General features: G+C 40.6%; 1 protein-coding gene across 1 annotated transcript in view; it reads left to right on the forward strand.

Moving 5' to 3' along the window:
• The first annotated feature begins 3,100 nt into the window (after positions 1-3,100).
• MINDY4 (MINDY lysine 48 deubiquitinase 4) overlaps positions 3,101-23,800 on the forward strand; it is an 82,418-nt gene continuing 61,718 nt past the window's right edge. Inside the window, exons 1-5 of the mRNA XM_040592964.1 lie at positions 3,101-3,375; positions 5,538-5,657; positions 7,166-7,374; positions 11,131-11,389; positions 12,450-12,868. Of these exons, the coding sequence (XP_040448898.1) occupies positions 3,313-3,375; positions 5,538-5,657; positions 7,166-7,374; positions 11,131-11,389; positions 12,450-12,868 (1,070 nt within the window). The 5' untranslated portion in view covers positions 3,101-3,312. The remainder of the gene's footprint in view (positions 3,376-5,537; positions 5,658-7,165; positions 7,375-11,130; positions 11,390-12,449; positions 12,869-23,800) is intronic.

Below are 23,800 nucleotides of genomic sequence, written 5' to 3' on the forward strand. Positions count from 1 at the left end.
CTGTTTTCCTCCCATTTTTCCAGCTTACACTCACAGAACACACTTATCACTTACAGAATTACTACTTACAAAACGCAACACACAGGTATCTTTCTACAGCAACACCAAGAGCTCACTATTATTATAAAAAATATAGCCGAAATCACAGTAACAATTATCAAAGTCAAATTCCACATTCCATAAATCCGGTAACCAAAATAAGCAACACTGCAGCAAATAAGCTTAATAAGCAAACTTGCCAGATTCCAGATGGCAATTAAATGCCGATAAAACCCAAACAGAACCAGAAGTATACTTAGGGTGTCAGCCACAGAAGTATACCTAAGTTTTCCAGACCAGACGTATACTTGAGAAACTAGTCCCCAAGCACACCCAGACGTATACCCGAGAAACTAGTTCCCAAGCATACCCAGACGTATACCCGAGAAACTAGTTCCCAAGCATACCCAGACGTATACCTGAGAAACTAGTTCCCAAGCATACCCAGACGTATACCTGAGAAACTAGTTCCCAAGCATACCCAGACGTATACCTGAGAAACTAGTTCCCAAGCATACCCAGACGTATACCTGAGAAACTAGTTCCCAAGCATACCCAGATGTATACCTGAGAAACTAGTTCCCAAGCATACCCAGATGTATACCTGAGAAACTAGTTCCCAAGCATACCCAGATGTATACCTGAGAAACTAGTTCCCAAGCATACCCAGATGTATACCTGAGAAACTAGTTCCCAAGTATACCCAGATGTTACCCTGCGGAAATCAATTTTCTCGTCTTACGGGTAACCCCAGATAACCGGTAATACCAGAATACAGCAATAAAGAACACTATCACTTACAGGAGATGGGATTCTTGTCTGCCTCCGCAGTGATCCGATGAGTTGGGGAGTCCCTCCGGAAAAATCCCGGGGGTACCCAAGGGAGTCCACTTCCCAGCGGGTCCTACAGTCAGGCAGAGAGCCGTCCCATCTGGGGTGCCAGATTGTTTCAAAGAACGTCTTCAGAATTTCTTAGTGATTAAGTATTCTTTATTGTCGGCGCCGGGCGTACGGGGGATCCTTCCACCAATCGTACACACCCAGAGGGGCAGCTTATCTTATATTTATATAATGAAACAATGAATATTCCATTAACGCCTATACATATTCATTACCTGAACCCGCCTACCCTCGCTTCATATGTTAATTAGCTTATCAGTCTTTCGCACTTGCGCAGATTCTTCCAAAAATTGTGGGCCGGGGTCTTTAGAATGTGGGCAGTGGTCTATGGGAGGAAGGCTGTAGGTCTTCCTCATGGTGTACTTTTCACCTTTTGCTCATTATGTGATGGTCTTGCACATTTGCAGTGTTCTTATCAGTCTGAGGTAATTTATGCCCTTGCTGGCCATCTGCTTTTCTTGCTTAATTATTTCTTTTACCCTTATCTGTCCTCTCCTGCTGAAGTGTTCCGCTAAAGTTTTAACACAGAAGGTCAGCAGATAGGCGGATGTCTAACAAAGGATAACAGAACAGACACCACAGGTAGATGAGTAACATGTGGCGGTACATGATATCTACAATTGTTACAGTGGCTAACAAACATAATGTTTATTCTTTAATTCTATTCTAAAGTTCGTTCACACTACATCACTTTGAAGCATATGCTTTAGTTATTCTAGAAGCAGTAGGTTTCCCTCCAGGTCTTGGCCCTTCTCTTTGCTTTCACTGCTGTGTTTCAAAAGTGATGAGTTGGCAGACTTGTAGAAATCTTTCCCAGGGTTTTTTACAATACCCCTTGTAGTTTTACTCAAAGACATCCAGCTGTCCCGTTATCTCCTTGGTAGGGCAACTTGCTTTGCAGATAAGGAGGACAGCTCCCCTTGCAGAGATTTGCAACTTTCTTGTCCGAACAGTCTATATGATCTTTCAGACATTTTAACCCCTTTGTCGCTATACAATTACAAGCCTGTTTATGCATTACAATGAATATTGGTTTATGAATACAAACTTGACCATATTATTTACAGCTTATTCACATCATTGGGAATATACCCACTCAAAAACACAGCCTGTGACTTGGTTATGCAAGAAAGCAACTTTGCAGAAAAGGCTCTCGGAGAGCAGGCAGACAAGCTGAAATTTAGTCAGTAGGATACACTTGCAGCAAAGGCACCTAACCACATACTGGAATGCACTAGTAAAAGCACAAATGCCCCTCTGTGAAGCACTCCTGAGGTCACACAGGGAATACTATGTTTTATTTTCCTTCCTCCACTGTTCAGTTTAAGACAGAGATGAAGTGGATCACATACAGCAAGGCACCAGTAAGGCAATTAAGGGGCTGAAGCACACAAGACACAAGGAGCAACTGAGAGGGCAGCATATGCTCAGCCTAAACATAAAAAAGAACAGGTAAGGCTCTAGATGTTATATGCAGCTATTGAATGTTGGTTAAAACAAAGATAGAGCCAGACTTGCCTCAGAAGGCACAGTTAAAGGGGTGAGACAAAACAGTCAGTAACTGTAGCAAGTGAAATTTTAACTAGATAAGGAAAATAGCTTTCCCACTCAAGAGTGGTCAACTATTGGAAAAGGTTGCCCAGGCTGAGCAATCTCTATTCTGGGACAATACCTTTCAGTAGAGTACCCTTCTATATGACCTCTGCAACCTAAATCAGATCCCCAAGCCCAAAGTGTTATCCACCACAATCTCAATTTAGCATATTGTATTACTGGCCAACATAGGTGTAGGCTGAAAGGAAAGACTTAATTGATGAGTGCTCCCACACTAGATGTTGCCAGTATGACAGATTAGGATTAATTTAGCAGCTGGATTGATTGATTGTTTTACACCTGAGTGTAATTTTCCTAAAGAAACATACATAGTTAAAAGCTGCATTAGCACAGGAGTAATAGGTTGCAAATAACTATGTACGCCTCTTTAAAAAAAAATACATATATGTATCAGGAAACTGTCTCCTCTCAGATTTGAACATTCCTTTCTCTAATTTTATTTAAAACAATTACTGAGATGCTTGCCGTAGTGTTACACCACGAGCTCTTTCAATTTTAAGTCTATCATCGGCTTCCTTCCCAGGGGGAGGAGTTCTCTCTGCTTCCGATGACATGGTCTCCACAGCAACGTACCTCCAGCAACTGGACTGCACACAGCCCTGCCGCTGCCAGCCAGCCCGCCGCCGCCCCAGGACTGCAGGGGCTGAAAGCCGCGCCGAAGAGCTGCAATGCTGGCAGACTTGCTGCAATGCTGGCAGACTTGAGTGATTTGTTAGACGAAGTAAAGAATACGCCCCCTAAGCACACTTCGGGCTAAACATGGACAACTCCTTTGTGGAAGAAGTGGCTGCATCACTGGTGAGAGAATTTCTCAGTAGAAAGGTAACTTGTCTTGATTTTCTCCAGCTAGTACAAATGAGAATGACACATGAAAAATATTACGTACTAAAAATTGAGGAATGCTGGGAGGGGGGACTTATTCCTGCCTTAAAGCAGCTCGACTTTAACAGTAACAAGCCTGTCGGGTAAGTATCTGCACTACATTTCCCACAATGCCTTTTTATTGCGGAATATGGAAGCCAGCTTCCTCCGTGTTAGAGAAAGCCCGATTCTTACCCACACACGCCTGCAAAACCCAAGATTAAATCAAGTATCAGTTTCAGGGTTTCTTTCTCATCAATTCCCTGTCTTGCTATTGGCATACAACACTTCCCAGGACAAATATATGTATAAAGTCAAAAGGTACCGGTTTTAGACAAACTGGTAACAGGTTTTTTTTGGTTGTGGTTTTTTTTTTTTTTTTTTTTTTTTGTTTTGTTTTTTTGTTTGTTTTTTTTTGTGGGGGGTTTTTTTTTTTTTTTTCAGATTTCAGTCACAGTTTGGCAGGCAGCAGATTTATCTGGGGGGAAGGGGATAGGCAGAAGGGGAGCAAAAAGGCCATTGTACTTTTCACAAACTTAGTGTTATAAAGGAAACTTTGTACTGTACATAGGTGTGGGGAATGTGTGACTGAGCAGAAGAAAGGGCACCTTCACATTTCCAGGTGAAAGTACCTACCACCTTGTATTACATTTAATCCTAAGGAAATATTGCTGATGTCCAGCCCAGTCAGTGCCCCAGTGTCAGGAACGCATTAGCCTGTATCAGAAATTAAACAGCCACCGTTTTATTAAGTGCTACATAAACCTCCATTTCCTTCATCTGCTTTGCATCCAGTCTCCAAATGCACATTTTCAATGTTTGCAAACAAAGCTGAAACATTTGCCAACAATTTCAGATGAAGAATTCATTATTTGTCATTTACTACTAGAAGTATGAGGCTCAAGTCTCTCAGTTCAACTGACTGCAAAGATCTTTCAAATTAAAGACATTTACGTTTCTGAGTTAGATACCTTTAAAGGTAAAACTGGGGGGTGGCAGGGAGGGAAGGAAAAAAGAAAGGGAATGACCTGCTGGTAATGCTGGTAAAGGAGACCATGCAGCTTACAACAGGAACTTATACTTGAATTGCCACATCTGTTTCCTATGGTACCCTCTGGAGTCAAAAGAAGGCACCACTAATAATCCTTCAAGCTTCTGGACAAGTGTTCCCCTGCTTCCCCCACATACTTACTACGTATCAGTGCCAACTGTGGTAACAGTCCTTTATTCACCACAACTTGTCCATAGCTCCCTAAATCTGAGCCAGACAACCCATTCACAGAAAAGGAAATCCTTTAACACTAACCCTTTCATGGAAGGAATCGGGACGTTTTCTATCAAAAAGGTGGTCTGGTGTTATACCACTTGAATTAGTTTGGGATCTGTCTCTGCCATTTCACAATAGATCAGTCTCTCCCTCCAGAAAGTGAGATGCCAATACATTTAGTTTCTGAAGTACCGATGTATGCTGACTACAGATTAAAAGTACCGGAGGAAGTTTGAAGACCCCAAATCAGATGATTGCATGGAGATCTGACTGATTTCCAACCAGAGACTGATCAGAATAACTTCAGCTCATGATAAAGGTTCTGAACCCACTGAGAGCTAGATGTTCAGACTTTGTAATTTCCCAAGTCAGAAGCACATTTATGAAAAGCTTTATCACATCTTCATTGAAAAAGCAAACACAGTATTTATGCAACTATTTGTACCAGAAGACCAGGTATTAGCAGGGGCCTTCCTGCAGACCAGTCACTCTTATGAGGCTATTTAGCAGCTGAAGTCACCTGCATAGAGATTTTTTCTTTTCTTTTTTTTTTTTTTTTTTTATTTTTTTTTTTTATTTTTTATTTATTTATTTTTAATTATGATTTTCTTTTTATTCTTCATTCTTCCATGTTTGGTAATTTCCATCTCACAAACAATATAGCTACCTTAATTATTTTCAGATCTGTGGGTAATAATGCAAGATTGTACCATTTAAGTATAGGTTATAAGGGTTCACTTGTTACTAATTACTGCCATCCAGAAGTTTCACATTACATCCAACAAAGTCAAGAATAAAATACTCTGTAAACTGTACTGTCTCACGTACTCCAAAATCTGACAATTTTCCTTCTCAGGGTTTGAAGAAAACCATCACTACCATGGACCGAGAGCTTCCACGTTCTGCACTTAGCATCAGTAACAGGAATGAACTTCGAAATGTCCTACATCTGCACTCCTTGTACAAACAGAACAAGGTGAGCAAACAGATTATGTTCCCCAAAATGTGGTATCAGATATCATGAAACTAGGCCAACCAGATCAAGACTAGTGTATGTCCAAACTTCAGAGAACTCAAGCTTGTGTCTAGTGCAGCATTGCTGTGGGAACACTGACAGTTCTCTGAGGAATGGAGAGCTTAACATTTAGGTGAGACTGCAGCTTGTGGGATGAAGCTGAGAACTTGGTGGTTCATGAACCCTTGTTACAAGATGCAACCTCCAACAAACCAGGAGCAGTTACTTTATTATGGCTAGATTATTCAAGTTTGGAAGTACCCTTCAATGCCCATTTCAACTTAGAACATTGTATGTTGTAACATGGCGGGTAAAATTACACTTCTAGCACTTATTATTCTTTGAAATGTAATACAGACAGCAGTATTTGATGACAGGGACATTGATGGACAATTTCCATTTTCAGTTCACTCATGACTTAAGGCACCATGATGCTTTTGGTAAGCATCATGACACTATCCTGTAATAAGTCAGTTCAAAAAAATCTGCCAGTGTAGTTGCATGACTATAGCAGACATTGTAACATTTTTTACATAAGCCCTAAACTTCTGTCTCATTTTTTTTTGTGTGTGTGTGTGTTTTGTTTGTTTGTTTGTTTGGGTTTTTTTTTTTTTTTAAATGACATTCTCATGTACACAGGACACATTTTCAAGAGCACTGTTGAGAAACAATATAGTAAGTGAGGTGGAGTGTTGTCCTGTACTTAGAGCTATCTCATGCACATGAACAGAGTTCTAGAGTCCATGCTTCACACCGAGTTGTCATAAAATAAACCATGGGTATTAAAAATACTTGCAGTTCATTCTATGTTTTTCTCAGCTTGACCAGGTAACATTAAAAACAGTGTATTCCAGCAGTTACCAAAATGTGCAGTGTTTAGCTGAAATCTCATATATTTTCGAGCCACTATGCAGCTTATCGGCTGTATGGTACCATCACGTTCCCAATCCTGCAGGGAGTACAGCAGAGCCTGGCCGCGGTGTCTCCACTCCGCTCCACCCTCCACTGCTCCTCTAGGACAGCAGGGTGTGTGGTTTAGGGAACTGTGGTGATGTAGATTCTGTGTATGCCAACTGTCCGAAAGCCGATAGCTGTATTTTACTCCCAAAAGCCTTCTATAATACTACACTTCTATTAGGACCCAGTTTTTCTCTAATTCCGCCCCTCTCAAAGTGATTTTCTCACAAATGGGGATAAGGAATGATTGTAACAGGTCATTCATGTATCATGCTTACTTCCTCTAATGCAGCAACACCTTTGAGCTCTTGACATTGTCCAACTGACATCTTCCAGTTATCTGGAAGGTTTGTACAGTTACAACTGGATACACCCAGAGGCAGCTAACTCTGTAACGTAGTTAATACGTTCCAACTACTGTATGGTGTGAAAACCACCCTATTTTAGGCTGCAGGTAAGACTGACAAAGAGTTTCAAAGTCATCGAGAACATTCATTTTTCTTTTTGGATAGGCAAAGGAGAACCCACTGAAAACACTTCTTGAAATAATTACTAATTACTTCCTTGAGCACCGTGGGACTTCCAGAAGCATTGGTTCAAGTTCCACTCTATCAACTCCTCAAAGTAAGAGCTCAACATCTCATCCACCCGACTACTTGGATGAAGATCATGTACGTGGGAGTGCCACTATACTCGATGAAAGCGGAACTCAAACCTACAGGTACAGTCTTACTTATTTTTGCTTCGTCTAATGACTTTTTTCTTTTAATTAAATAAGGGAAATGGTGTTAAAAGTTTTATCATTTATACCTTCAGCTATACTATCTTTTATTAATTATCCTAGTAACACAAAGCTTAAATTTCCAGATTGAACTCTCCTATGCAAACCACCCCTCAAAAATGCTTTTATGTTCCCTACCAATTACAAAGCTTGATAATCCAAATGACATTTTTCAGTCACTGAAGCAAACAGAAATCTGAGCTTGTATGCCTTGAAAATTGGAAAGACTCAAATTGAAGCATGTTGTAATGTGAAAAACTATAGGCATATTCATGCCTTACATAGTCAAAAGCAAGACCCATTATCTTAAATTCAGTATTGTTACAGTATAGGTTCAGTTATTTCCATCTTGCAAAACACCTGAAACCAGCATGTAACTGAATCTTTCAATTACATTTATTATTGCCTCAAGGTGGAGGAACAGCCCTAACTGTGCTTCACCAGAGAGCTTTTACAATGGGCACGAAAGAATAATTCACCATCGCAGCCTTGACTCTCGGGGAATAAATCCAATTTTATTCCTCATCCTACACACAGCATGCTCCAAGTAGCTATATCTGAGTCTCAGTACTGTGAAACCCCCAGAAAGTCCTTTCTTATAGGGTAAGAGAGCCAAGATTTTGGAAGTTGATGCTAGCAGCTGAGAAGGAACATTTGAAAAGGAGGCAGTGCAAAGACTTAGTTGCTTCTTGTTCAGGTACAGGATCTTTTATCATGTTGTTAGTGATGTTCCCTCTCCCTGTCTGATCCTATTCCTCCTCACGCTGCCTCAGAGCTTATACCTGCCTCACTGCCCTAAACCCTGAAGTTGTCCCATTCCCCCAGCGAACCTCCCCAGCACCTGCTGAGCTTTTTTTTTTTTTTTTCAACAGCAAAGCTTTCTCGTACAGAGGAATGCTCTAACACCCCACAGCGACAGCTATCAGCGGAGTCTCACAGCTATTCATTAAGCCCCGATACCCCCAACAAAATGGCGCCTCTCCCCTCAGCCCGCAGTACTTATAGCCCGCCAGGCGCACGCGCACTGGCAGTCAGCGCGTCCCGCCACGGCCCGCCGAGCTAGGGGGGGGGCGGGGGGTGACGGCAAAGCGAGTGCTGGGCTGCTGGCCCGGAGCGGCCGTCATCGCGCAGGAAGTGCTGCGTTATGGGGCCGCTCTGCTTTACGCTGGAGGGTACTCTATGGTTTTAATCCGTCACGGGCGGGAAAGACGTGTAGTGCGAATGAGTTGCACAGCCTCCGTCACCACAGGTGTACCCGCACACACGTACACACTCACTATATACACATCTCTGCACACACACACGCGAGAAGAGTTAAAAGTAAAGCCCCACGTGCAGAAGCAACATGTGTGGGTGGTGGAAGGGAATGGGGATGGCACCAGTGCTATGACGAAGGGCCAGCATGGCACAGGTGTTGGCCCTCAAGGATTGAAGAATTTCTTCACTGAAAGGGTGGTCAAGCATTGGAACAGACTGCCCAGGGAGGTGGTAGGATCACAGTCCCTGGAGGTGTTTTAAAAACTGTAGGTGCAGTGCTTAGGGACATGGTGGCCTTTGCAGTGTGGGTTAACGGTTGGACTTGGTGGTCTTAAAGGTCTTTTTCAACCTAAATGATTCATTGAGTCTAAGTGTTCCCCACCCCTGGCCAACAACAGGGTGGGGGCCAAAAATGTCCAAGTAAAGGAAAAGTGGAAAGCAAAAACCGAAATGTCCAACCCTTCATATGTATGAGCTTGGAAACATTACCCAGCCACACACTGAAAGCTGCCAGCTCTGAAGAGGGCAAAATCCTGTATTGACTTGCAGGCTTCCATCTAAATCCTGTGTGATTTTGTGTGTATTTTCTTCCCTTTGTGAGCACCCACCTCGCCGGCCGTGCCCTCCCGAGGCGGGGGAGGCCCAAGCTGGCTGGTGGCACAAGGGAGGAGAAACGGCCGAGCGGGTGTGCCAGGGGAACATGGCTTTTGGCGCCTGTCCTGATGCGCATCAGTATTTGTAACTGTTTTTTCTTTCAAAACCAGCCAAGTATCTGGCCCTTGGGCACAGGTAGGCGCTCCTAGGCAGGTAGCTGCATTTTTCCCTTGGATCAGGACCTGTCCCAGCCGTGCCGTGGGGCAGCATTTCTGTGACATGGCAGTGAGCAGAGGCTGCAAAGTTGCCGTAACAAGGATTGTCGCGTTGGCAAGTTGGTGGGTTGGCTCAACCACATCCTATTTCACCCCACAAAGTGAACCGGTGAGAGAAACACCATGGCAAAGCACAGCTCTGTGATCCTCCCAGCCATTTCCATCCCCTCCAGCAAGGAAAAGTCAGGCATTACCAGGTCAACCAGCCAGTGCCTGAAATTAGTTTTAATTTAAACTACCTGGATAATTTTTAACAATGCTTTCAGGAATGGAGAGTTTAATTAGACAGGCACTTTGCACTGGTTCCTTGTTAAAGAGTCTTCAGCTTACCTTTTGAAGTGTTTTTGAATGTCTGTAACAGTTAAAACAGCGTGTAAGCTGTCATGCTGTGCTCTTTGGCACTGAGGGGTTACATGGTCCTAGGTCAGGAGTAACAGTCCTCAGAGTTTCTAATGTTCCCAGAGACTGATCATGCTCCCTTCAGTTTACATCTGCAGCGTGCCTTCACAACATGAAACATAACAGTTCAAAAAACAGTTTTTAACGGAACGTTTTTGTGGTACAACTCATGGAATTGCTTTACTATGAAAAAGGTTGAAGGAAAACATCCTAGAGTGAAAAACAAGTTAAAAGACAGTTATTGTAAAGAAAGCTAGCATTTTCACATTACACTAAATATAAATTTATCAGCTCACACAAAAGAGGTCTCAGTGAAGTGGGAACTACTCAATAAAAGAAATTTCATTTAACAGTGATCTAATATTATGCAGAGAGTGAAACAGATCCTGATGAAGAAAATCAGACTCATCATGGTTTCTTACAGGCTCAAATGATAACTTTTTTTTAGTAAGAAAATGATTTGTTAAAAGATATTCTAAAGAAAGAAATGCATATAGTGTTGTACAAATGGTGTCACAGACCCAGGTGAATCTCACTTGCTTTTCAGAAAAGTTTGTTTATAGTATCAAATATGTGTAGGAAAAGAGATGCAAATGGTGAACCGCACCTTGTGTTGCTACATGGAGGACCAGGCTGCAGAAATCGGAAAAGGTCAAATGAGAGCACTGTAGCAACCTATTATCAATGAAAAGCCCAAATATAAGAACAGCTTTCTTTTTGAACTAAAATAAGTGTTCTACATTTGAACAGTGAAAGGGGTCGGTAGGGTCAGTCTAAATTATAACAGAGGATGTTAGCAAAAGTGTTAACAAATTTTCAAACTACCAACCAAGCAGATGGAGAAGGAACAGGAACTGCTGGTGGTAGCTAAGGACCTGTCTGGGATGATATATATAGTTCGCTTTCTGTTATGATACGGTATCTGTCAAAATACGTAAGCATAACATTAAAGTGTTACACATATTATAACCAATAGTGATGCATAATAATGATATTGAAGTAATGTCCTGAAGACATAGATATAGATGTTTAAGTGAAAAGTGATCGTATTTAAGTACCATTGCTAGATAATAACTTGACAGCAGTGCTTTAATTGGCCAGACAGATATTTTCCCTGATTTCTTTGTGCATTATTTTGCTATTTGAAGTTTTGCCTTTTTCTTCCTTGTAGATATGATGTTGAGAATCCACTTGATAAAATCCTTCCATCCAGAAAACATCAGCACAAAAGTGAAAAATGCCACACAGGGACAATACACAACATCCACTTACCCTCTGATGGGGATAAAAAGTTAAAAGATAGTCGAGAAGATTTAAAAGCAGCAACGATTTCTGAGGAGCTGAAATCCACAGTGAAGGAGAAGCCAAGGCCCAGATCTGGTCTCTTTGTCAGAGGAATGATGGCTGGACCAGTAGCAAGTTCACCAGAGGTGATTTCCAACACTTACAAAGTATTTGGCTTGGCCATGGATTTTATATCTAACCTTCTGTGATAAAGTTGTTTACAAGTAATATTAAACTGACTTCTGCATGCTAATCCATTAATTCTGCAATCTGAAAATATGTGGTAAGTTAGGGAAGAGGTTCTGCTTAACAAACTGTTTCAGATATAATCACTACATGCAACTACCCCCTGCATATTTCTGATCTTAGGTTACAGAATTTCTTTATAAATCATTTCTATTCTTGATGTCTCTTGAGAGATGGGATTTTCCATTTTCCTAGGAAAATTGTTTTTTTACTTTAGCAGTATCTATAGCTTTCAAAGTTTTCTTAGCTATGGGTATCTGTTTTACTGTTTTTTTTGTTTGTTTGTTTGTTTGTTTGTTTGTTTTTTTCCCAAAGCCCCACATTTAATCAGTAGCAGTTTGGAGTTGAAAATTACTTTCAGTTAGAAATATGTTTTTTAATTGGTCCAATCAGACCATATTCCATCCATAAGTTTTCAAACACAGTTCTGCAATCCTTGCCTCTTTTTTTTTTCCACCTTCATGCTGCTTTTATATAGCCAGGAATGTTCCCTGTGTAAAATAAGGCTTGCAATAATGAGAAAATGAAATATTTTAAACATATCATTTAGATAATACTGAAGAGAATATGGAAGTTAAATGAATTACTTGGATTTTTCTAAATATCTCTGATTTGAAAATATAGACTAGGTACCTGTGGTGGGTGTTTCTTGTACAGTCTTTCCTGTAAAATGTCTTATATGATTTTGTTTCCTGACTTGGGTACAACCCCAAAATTAAGCTTTTAGGAGGTATTTCTTTTATGTTCTTGGGTAGAAGAAAGCAATTTTTAGCAGTATACAGCATCTTCAGTACTGTTCAAATTTTAAGTAAAAGTGTGTGTCTGTCTTACTACTGATTTTTAAAAAAACTGATTTACTATATAACCAATCACTAATAATAAATTGCCTAACTTTGCTTTTCATGTTTATTTAAAGATGCTCAAAGTTTAATCTAGGGTTTTAATGACACTTATTTCTAGGATCTGCAAAAAAGGAGGCTTTCAAAACGATCCACTAGCATAAGCAGCACAGCACGGTTCAAGGGTGAAGAACATGTAGAAGATGACCCAAGTGTCCCAAGTTCTGATTTTCAAGAAACCAAAGGATCTTCAACACAAGTAAATATGGAGTTTGCATCAAAGACTATATCAAGCTCATACACAAGTTCAGCCTCAGAAAAACTAAGACATATCCCCAAAGATACAGATGACTCTTTTGCCAGACTGCTGTCTGAAAGAGAGAGGACCAAGACAGAAGAAAGAAAACCGGTTCCAAGCTTTGGTACAGACAGCAGCGAAAAAAACCTTAAAGTGAGTGCAGCTCACAGACATTCAGGGACTGGAAAGGAGAAAAGAGACAGATCCCTCAAGAAAAGTGAGAGTCGATTGTCAGGCCATAGGTAAGAATATTTATAAGAATATTATACTAAAATATTGAGGATATCTTATGGAGGACTAGGAGCGACTGAGATACACCTCCTGATTTCATTGAGAGGAAGCAGCTGGAAGAGGTGAAGATACTGAAAGGCAGAGAAATTGATTTAACTTACTATCTTTTGACATCCCAAACCACTCAAGACTCCTATCTTGGTCAGTGGAGAGACCCTAGAGGTGCTGGTTTCTCTTTTACTGCAAAAGGGAGCTAGTTAGTATTTCAGACTTAGACTGCTTGGACATCTAAGCAGTACAGGTGAACACCCACCTGTGGAGGTTATCTGCAGTTTTCCATGGAGACATTGCTTGCTCCTTAGGAAACAGTGTTGATTATATTTAAATATTGCAGTAGTACATCCAGAAAACCTCAGAGGATAATATTAAGGAGTACCAACCAAGTGCATACATATGTCCACATGGTTCAGTGCAGTGCTGTGTTGAGATATCCAAGCCATGCCCAAACAGGCTGGTTTAGCTACCAGCACAGTGCTGTACTACGTGGAGACACTGCGGGGTGTCTTTAAAGCAGAAGAGCCTGTGTCATTGCAGTATTTAGCCAAATTAACGTCCTCATGTACCATAATGCTACAGCCACACAGTCTCAAAGTATTTTACTCAAAAGTTAGTTTAGGTTTGTTTTACTGTGCTGCATTGCTTCACATTGATATAAAAGGTTTAGAAAAGCCTGCTTCTGTTAGCTCCAAATATGTATTTTTGGCTTTTCTCTGTCTTATACTCTTCATTTTTTTTCCTGTGCAAAATTTGAGTGGGAGGCATGGGGTTTTGTTTATTTGGGAGTTGTCAAAGCATTAGGGCCCAGACTGCCACATGTGAAAGCTAGCTTTGTAGTAGGGCTGTGACTTGATTTGGATTTGCAAATGCTTCAGGTTCAGTTACCCATCAGTTTAACCAGTATGGAATTCTGAACCACTGAGGGTGCTCTAGGTCTGAGGAGTGCAGAGCATCTCTTCCCTGTCTGTGCACGTATAAAGTCTGCATAATAAAACCTGCTGTCTCATTATCTAGCACCTCTCCTCAGCAGCTCTCAAAAAACTTCAAGCAGGAGGTATCACTCTGCCCATACTATAGATGGGAAAACTGAAGCAAGCAGAGAGCAACCTGCATGCAACAGGCCACCGAGCATGTCAGCAGTAAAATAATGTATAGGGCTCAGGCACCCTGAGAGTTGGTCTTGTGCAATCTCCAGTGCTAGAGGTGAGCATGTGTTATAATGGGTAGAAATGTTTTCAAGTTTATATCACCTGCTGCTCCATAAACTAAGGCACATGCCACTTCTTTGATCACTACTCCTTTGAGGAGAACCTGAAGCAGGTAAAAGCAGTGGTTATGTGCCTTAGTTTATGGAGCAGCATTCCCTTCTGTGGGCTGTAAAGTAGTATTTCTGTTTTACTAAATATAACAGCAGCCAGGTTTGCTGCTATTTTTTAAGTGCTGAAAAGGCTCATTAATATGCTAAAACTACAACCTCAGATTTTTAAAAATTATTATTACTATTTTGTTTCCCTGTTTAATTACCTATAAACCTTGAGACACAGTATGTGGAGGGCCTGTTGAGATTATGAGGAAGCAGTGATGTATTAGGTCTTTCCACACTTATGTTAGGGGTACTGGGAGCTAACAAACTGAGGATCTAATGGGGTTGCAGATGGGCCAGGAGTGGCACTCACTTCCTATCTGGAACCAAAAAGCAACTGAAAATAGCCGCCAGCATTTAGTTAGCTAACTTCATTTATAAAAGATTATTGAGTAACAGACCAAAGTACTACAGTCTTATGTTTTAAAATCCGAAAGAGGTCAGTTCCCCATTATGTACTGTACTGGAAAGCTGAGCTATGTCAGGTAATGGCTGAACTCAGGCATTACATGTCCAGATGTTGCTGGACTGGAAGTGGTGCCTGCAGATCCACCTTTGATGTTCTGCTTCCAGAAGGATTTATTAAGTCTTGCATGTCTCTGTGTGAATGCAGAAAGCCAGATCCTAAGTCGCTGGGGAAGCAGAAGCAATGGAATCTGACTCCATTAAACTCTTGTTTCATATGACTTGAGAAGAATGTATAAGGCAGTGCTTGACCCATCACTTCACCCTTTCCAGTTTCAGGGTGGTTTCTTACCTCATTTTCAGAATGCATTGAGGTACAGAACACAGCTTCAGTGGGCTTTTGACAGCTCTCCAACAAAGCTGAGAGGAGCAAGTGTATTCCTGGTATTTGATAATCCATGAATATATAGTACCTTATTTATGAGTGTCAGAGGCATATTGGACTGGATAAAATTCTTTGGGAAGGCACTGTCTGATCAGGAAATCTCTTGTACTAACTTCACTCAGCTGTAGTTGGACGTGCTGACACTTCCTAACCTTATGCAGTAATTGTGGAGTGGGCAGAAAAGGAGAAGCTGCTGAAAGGGGACTAGCACCTGTGTACCATTTTCTGCAACGTGCTGCAGTACTGTGCTCCTTTGCTGTAGTAAGTGGTTTGAAATAGTTTTGGTTTGGTTTTTTTTTTCCTTCAGAGGGCTGGTTTGGTTTCAGCAATAACTGAAGAGGGAGCTATTTCCTAAGCAAAGTACATGTAATCTGTTTCCAAAGCAAAACGGGGACATTCCTGCCAGACAGTTTGACTTAAGGCCAGTAGTAGAGCATTTGAATTCATGCTGAGCTCTGAGCTCCTGAAAACTCTCACTAAAATCAGCAGGACTGCTGATACTCCTGAAGTTAAGTGGAAGTAACAGAGAGTTGAAGTGAGACTCCAAATAAACATCAACCATTGCAATATGAGGCCTGGCTCTTGCAAGACTTCTGTATCCGTTTGGCCAAATCCTGCAGTGTTTGAAAGCCTTTCAGGATTTGGCCAGAGTGCTTGAGCATTTTGATGCATGAAAAATTACAATGTAGGAGTGGATATTTGTCCAGACCCTCCATTCTCTGTTACTGCTACCTAATGCCTCTGACATAAATGCTAAACTAAGTATTTAGATGAGCAGCTAAAAAATCTATATAGGATTAACCACAGCTGGCTCATCCACAGACACTGCAATTCAGTTTTTGTTTCCCATACAAAACTAAAGATATAAAAATCTTATTTTTCCTTCCATTTGCTGTAGTTTTTCATTCTGTTTTCTCATATGCAAAAAATGCTATTGTTGCATATAGGCTGCAGGCATCCATTGCTACATATGAGAAAAAAAAATGAAGCAAAATGGTTGCCATGCTTCAAAAGACAAGCTGAATGTTATCAAATACATGCTTGCAAACTGAGCGGACAGAAATACCTAGCTATAAAAATATCCTGTGGTAATACAGATCCACAGTATTTTGACTCACGTGTTTTAATGAAAGAAATGATCGTGCTTTTTTTCCAACTGCACTTGGACTTGCTGAACTTCATGAGGTTGGCAGGGGCCACCTCTGAAGCCTGTCAGGGTCCCTCTGGATGGCATCCCTTCCCTCCAGCATGTTGACTGCACCACACAATTTGGTGTCATTGGCAAATTTGCTAAGGGTCCACTCAATCCCACTGTCCATGTCACCAATAAAGATGTTGAACACCACTGGTTCCATTACAGACCCCTGAGGAACACCACTCATCACTGGTCTCCACTTGGACATCAAGCCATTGACCACGACTCTTTGAGTGTGACCATCAGCCAATTCCTTATCCGCTGAGTGGTCCATCCATTGAATGTATGTCTCTCCAGTTTAGAGACTTAATGTTGATCCCCTTGCAGACATATTGTCATTACATAATGAGTGCACTACATTTCTTTAATCACAGAAAGATAGAGGTGAAAAGCAATTTGTTCACCTGCATCTTCATTTACCGAAATAGTACCTAGCATATGATGCCTGAATTCTTCCCCAGAAAAGGAAGAATAGTGGTTGCAAATAAGTAGAAAAAAGGGATTATTTTCTTCCTTGTATTACAAGGGGAACAGAAATTTTTGTTCTGTTGGGTCAGTGATAGCTCTCTATGTCCTGATTGTGTTGTTTTCCCTGTCACTAGGAATTATTCCATAAAGAAAGTATAATATGCTCTGGAGTTTGCCTACCTACTCAGATGTCATTGTGAATGCAATCTATATTACTTTTTTGTTAAGAATTCCTTTATTGTTAATTAAACCAGAAAAAAGCAATATATAGGTGACAGCAAATCGTCATGTATCCTTAGCTATAAACAAACAGGAGCTAATTTCTTGATTCATAGAATCATAGAACACCAGGTTGGAAGGGACCACAAGGATCATCTGGTCCAATCTTTCTTGGTGAAAGTATGGTCTAGACAAGATGGCCCAGCACCCTGTCCAGTCAGATCTTGAAAGTGTCCAGTGCTGGGGAATCTGCAACTTCCCTGGGAAGATTATTGCAATGGCTGATTGTTCTCATCGTGAAAAAGTTTTCCTCTTGTGCCCAATCAGAATCTCCCCAGGCGTAACTTGTACCCACTACCCCTCATCTTTTCAATGTGACTCCTTGTAAAAAGGGAGTCTCCATCTTATTTGTAGCCAAATACTGGAACACAGTGATAAGCTCTCCCCTAAGCCTTCTTTTCTCAAGGCTGAACAAACCCCGTTGTCTCAGCCTTTCCTCACCTGGCAGGCTTCCCAGCCCTTTCATCATCTTTGTGGCCCTTCTCTGGAAGTTTCCAGCCTGTCCACATACTTTTTCTATAGCAGGAACCAAAACTGAACACAGTATTCCAAGTGTGGCCTGACAAGTGCTGAGTGGGATGATGACTTCTTTATCTCTGCTGGTGATGCCCTTGGTGATGCAGCCCAGCATCCTGTTGGCTATTTTTGCCACAGCAGCACACTGTTCACTCGTATTGAGCTTGTCCACCAGGACCCCCAGGTGCCTTTCCACAGAGCTGCTCTCCAGCCAGGTAGGTCCCAGTCTGTGCTGCACTGCTGAATTATGTTTTGCCAGACACAAGACCTTGCATTTGTCTTTGCTGAACTTCTTCAGGTCCTTGTTAGCCCACTCTTCCAGCCTATCCAGGTCTTCCTGCAGAGTGGGCCTCACTTCTGAAGTGTCCACTTCCCCACTCATTTTAGTATCATCAGCAAACTTCATTAGGGTACACTTGATCCCATCATCCAGATCACTTACGAAAATATTAAACAATGTTGGGCCCAATATCGATCCTTGTGACAGATTGTCGGTTTAAAAAGGAGCAGTTTCCACCATGGTGGAAATGCCATCGGTGCGGCATTGTGTTGTGGTTATTGTACTGTGTATATTGTGGTGTTGGTAATGGTAACTGGTCCTTGGAAGCTGTAGGTCCAGGAGGTTATTGTAAGGACAGTGTTTCAGTCTGAGTTTTAAACTTTTCTCGGGAGTTGGTTATCTGAGTTTTCCTATTCCATGACTTTAGATATAATGCTTCAGTGGCTGCAGTATATTTCTTCCTTTTTGCCTATATTCTGTAATAGTAGTACAGTCATGAATATATGAAGTAAATAAGGAAAAGTAAAAGTTTGCTTTGACAGAGAAATCATGCAGCAGAAGTAATTAACAGTGAATCAGTTTGTAATACTTCCCTATGTGACTTTATCATGCGAAGGTAGATTGTTGATGAGTTTCCTTGTTGTATAAGCTAATACAATGTATACAGCACTCCTATTATTTTACTGTAGAACTGTCCATTTTAAGGAAAAGAATGATGTTTCTCCAAGACCATAGGGAGACAAACACAAAACCAAGTATTTGTATGTTGATACCAAATTGCACACACACACACATCTATACAGAATTATATCAGTAATTCCTTCATGCTCTTTCGTAGCAATTTTATTTAACTTAAATTAAAAATCACATTTTTGTCTCAGTGCCACTTCAGTGGAGAATTTGAAACCCCATCCATCCTTCCATGTTATTTTGATGCTGCTGTTTATAGTTAATTCTCAAAGGAGTACTTCTTACTGTTCTTTTTGTTGAGTCCATGTTCCTCCCAGTAGCGTTAGTTGTGTGAGAGGCACAATCAAAATGTGGATGACTCACTACTTTCTGTTGTGGTTTTTTTTTTTTATTTTGAGATTTTCAAGGGAATAAAACATTATGTTTAAAAATACACAGTCAATATGAATGATCCAAGATTCCAACTAGAAAGTTGCTGTGTCTATACTTACGATTATGTTAAAATGCTTCAAGTTCTGCAGGAATTTGGGAGACATGATGTTGAAGGAACATATTCAGGTCAAAGGTGCCAAACTATGAAAGACTTTCCTGAGTCTTTGTACCTGTGCAGAGCCTTGATTGACAGTGAGAAAAGGTTCTTTGCCACCTTTAATACCTTGAGGTGGGGTCAGCTCTCCTTTGAGCAGGGGGGTTGCACCAGATGACCTTGAGAGGTCCCTTCCAACCTCAACCATTCTGTGATTCTGCTTAATGCTGAATTCCCTACAAGAAGGAAGTATTCATCACTAAACTGAACACACAGAATGAAGAATGAGGGTCTGTAGTGGAATGGAATTAATGATCTTTAGGAAGTATAAAAAAATAAATAACTGTTAAAGTTGATGCCTGAACTTGGATTAAAAGTTTTCTATTGCTTTTCTGGAAAAAAACATGGTGAATATGAATAATGAGTTATTTGGGAAGGCTAAATGGTGTTAGAAGGTCAAGATTTCCCCATGTTTCGTGGCTTTAGCAAACAAAATGGAGAAAGGCAAGCAAACCCACTTCACAGCAGTTGAGAAACTGTTCTTTTGTCTCAGCTACAGAGAAATACTACAGCTGTTGATACAGCCTCTGAAGTTGAAGTGCTCTCCTGATTTTCCATGCCCCTTAATTCTATCAATGCAAGGTGTGTTGCTGATGTGGAAACCCTCCAGTTCTCAGCCAAATGGTTTCTAAATGAGTAAATGTGAGCTGCCCAGCTGTGTTCTGACTGGGCAGTTCTGCAGTGTAGTGGAACCACATTATGCTGAGTTAGATGGGCAGATATTATCTGTAGACCTCAGTTTCACTTCTGGTAGTTAAGAAGAAGAACATATTGCAATGTTTGAACTGCTAATTTTCATGCATAATGTCAACACCCTCCCTTCCCCAATTTTAAGAAAAATAGCATAGAAACTAGAATCAGAGCAATGAAGGAAGAGAAAAGTGTAAAACTGGAATCAGAGACTAAAGGGAATAAAACAACTTAGCAATTGACTCGAAGTTAAGGATATCTTGCCAATTTCATAGAAACTGAAAGGGAATGGCTATCAGAAGGGCAAAAAGAAATTTGAGTATCTTTACATCAGAACAAAAATTTCCTTCTGCCATTAGCAAAAGGATACAGCAATAGATCCCATTGTCCAAAGGCAGAGATCTATAATACAGTTTCAGGAGTAAGGAAGATAATTGATTCTCCACTCATCCTTTGATTGTGAACAAGCAGCCTACTTATCCGGTTCTTCTAATTGCTTCTGCCATACCCTCCTTTGCCTTGCCATTAGTCTTGGCTGCAAACTGAATGTGAGCTAGTGGTTTCCTTTCAGAAGTCTGCCAGTACAGATGACTATTTCAGACAGTAGGGACAGTTTTATGACTGTGTAGTTTGGCTTCAGACGCCTTTTCCAACCAAAACCTAAGTATCTTTGATGCACTTCATCTCCACCACCAGGAAAGCAAGTGCCAGTGAGTTCAGAGCCAGGGTTTCTCTTACTGCAATTGCCTCTCAACTGAGTTCACCTTACATGAGGACTCTTCAGTGGTTCCCAAAATATCACTCGTTATTTGGTAATAAGCGTTTTTCTACCAGTGCTCTGCATTCAAACACAAATAGGGTAGGGTTAGTGAATTGTCATAGATACCAAGTTCCTTAGTGGAATATTACTCATATTTCATAGAATCTTAGAAATTACAGATGGAGAAGACCTTTTAAGGTCATTTGTTTCTATGACAGATTATTCATTACTATATATATCTATTTACTGTAATACTTTTTCCAGAGTTTTGTCTAGTCCAGTCTTAAATGACTCAAGTGACACCTCTCTCCTAAGAATATGTTCCAGTGTCTAGCAGTCTTTTGTTTTAGGATGATTTCCCTTATATTCACCTTACATCAGCTTTTTTTCTGGCGTGTTATACATAGCTGAAGTTGATTTTTGACTGATCTTTGTGTTCCTTGCTACATGTTCGCCTTTTGAAATACTTACAAATATTTTTCATGTTCCTTTAGGCATTTTTTGTTTTGTTCAAAGCTTGTACTGTCTGCTTGTATTTTTATCTTTCCTGCTCTGAAATTTTGCTGTTGTTTTTCTGTTAGGTTTTGTTGATTTGTTTATATTACTTCCATGTATTTAAGGACTGCTCTAACTTTGTCACACTGTGACTCTCACTGATATAGGGTAACAACAGTCACCTGCTCATAGCATGATTCTCAGCATTAGAAAATTACATTAGCACATTTGTCGCTGCAGTTTATCACAGGCATATGCCTTCTTACTTCCAGTTTCAAGCACACTGAATGCACAATTTCTTCTCAATGTTTTAGTGTGCTTTCCTCCAAAATGGCCTTTATAGTATAATTATGAACTCAGTCTAATCTTCTGTGGTAAGGCAATATGTGTTCATAGAGCAAAGGTATCTGCCTTCAACTTCCTGCATTTCTGTGTAAGACTGACAAGGAGGGAATGGATTGGCTTTGCTTTGCTTTCTGAACTACCTATGGCTTTCTTCATCCTGAATGGAGACCAGTACAGGTGAACCCATGGTGGTACTGAAAATTCCTGCCAGTTCCCTTTCATATGTTCCAACAAAAATTCCCTGAAAATTCACTTTTATGGAGCTGGGAGATCCTTAAAGGAAAACAAAATACTAATCTTCTCAAAAAAATCCTCAAAAAAAGGGGTTTTGTATTCTTTCAGATATCTGAGAATTTCACAATAGTATTTTGAAAGTGTTATGGTCCTTAAAGGGTAAATATTCACACTTTCTGTTATTAACAAGAATAAATGAGCTTATTTTCTATGTGAGGACCAAGCCTATATACCTGTCAGTTATACATGACTGAATGCCAAAAACTGCCAAGATCCTCTCACACATTTTTATCCTGGACACAAGCTGTGCTGATTTACGTTGGAACATTGGCAGAGAATGTTGGCTGTGAATTTCTCAGCAAGTCCAGTGCAGGATTTGACTTCATCAGCATAAGCAGAACACAAGCAATCCAGGAGATCTCTGGACTGCACTGATGATAGCTTCATGATACAGGTGATTGGGGAATATTTTCCTGTGGGAGTGGAAACAATGGAACAGGTTGCTTAGGGAAGCTTTGGTGACTCCATCCTTGGAGATACTCAAAACATGACTGGACATGGCCTTGAGCAACTTGCTCTACTTGAAGCTTCTCTGAGCAGAAGGTTGGACTAGGTGAGCTCCAGAGGTCCCTTCCGACCTCAGCTATTCTGTGATTCTGAACTCATGACAGAAATAAGAGAGCTGAAGGAGCTGACCTCTTAAATATGGGCTTTCACTGAAACAGGAAAATACAGTGCCTAATTATAGTTAATATATGAATGTCAGATTTCATAAAGAATACTAATCAACATTTTGGTTTTAATTGTATTTTTTAAATAAAATTGAATTTCCAACTCAAAGGAAAAATAGTTCCAGCAAAGTTATGTAATGTATATTATTTACCCAACAGATATGATCGGCTCCAGTCTTTTCTACTATGCATTTTGTTGTAAAAATAGGTTTTCTAGGAGTCATGAATTCTGTACTGTTTGCCCAGTGGGCTGTAATATTTCACTATTATATACAAAATCAATCTGTCACATGAGATTGCTTTGTCTAAAATAATATGTGGCATTTTAGTAAGTAATAAAGTTTTGATCCTATGAGATGATGAACAGTTCCTAAAAGTACTCATCACCTTGATAGCGTGTTCTGCAAAATGTGGTCTGAGCTCAGATGGCCATATTGTTATAAACTGTTATAAACAGTCAGAAAACCCCAACTGATTCGGTATATGCCAGCATACTCATTCACATGCAGTATGCATGAGCAATGTCTGAGGAATTCATTAATTTTTTCCCACTGTGAGAGGAAGAGGATGTATGGGGCAATAGTGGCATTTCTAGGAAATAGTTTAGTCAGAGTGCAACATTTCAGATAAAAACAGAAAAGAATGCAGAGTTGGAGCAGCCTAATAGTAAATTACCTTTGCATGTTTCCTTCCATCTTTCTTTGTGATCTGTGTGTAGCATCAGGCGTTGTCCACAAGCCACATGAAGAAGCACATGGCGTCATCTCAAGTGTTCGTCAATGCTTCGGTGTGGCTTTGTCGGCAGGAAGCACAGTAAGAATAGTGCAGTTGGCACCTTCCCTGAGAGACTAACCAAACCCTCCCGGAGTGTGCTTAGCGCCAGCCGGGGAATAAGTCTTTATTTGGCTCTTGCAATTGGCAATCAGAATGGCTGTCAAACAAAATGGGGTCACTGTTGGGCAACATGGATTTAACTAGCCCATATATAGAAAAAGAGAGAGAGAGAGATTGTAGGTGCCAAATCACTCAGTGAAAACCTTCAAGTTACATAACACCTTTTATAACATAATGCTTTGGCTGGAAAAAAGAACCTAAAATAAAAGTAATAAACTATTGTGACTTTTTGTTTTGTGCCAATGGATTTATGGCATCAGAGCCTTCGACATAACATCTGTGTGTGCTGCCATTTGCCCTTTTAGTATTTTTCCAGCACTCCATAGGAAGAAGCACTTTGCAATTACTGGAAATGACAAATGGCTTCTGTATAATTTCTTTATTTTTGGAAAGGATGTAAAGTGGGAAGGGTCCAGCCCATTGCCTAAAATGCGTTCAGTCAGTTGAGAACTTGCCTTGTTCATGCAGACATAGAGGGAATCTAGATCTTCTCAAATGGAAAGCAAGAAC

The sequence above is a fragment of the Falco naumanni genome, chromosome 4, assembly GCF_017639655.2.
Source record: "Falco naumanni isolate bFalNau1 chromosome 4, bFalNau1.pat, whole genome shotgun sequence".
Classification (NCBI taxonomy): Eukaryota; Metazoa; Chordata; class Aves; order Falconiformes; family Falconidae; genus Falco; species Falco naumanni.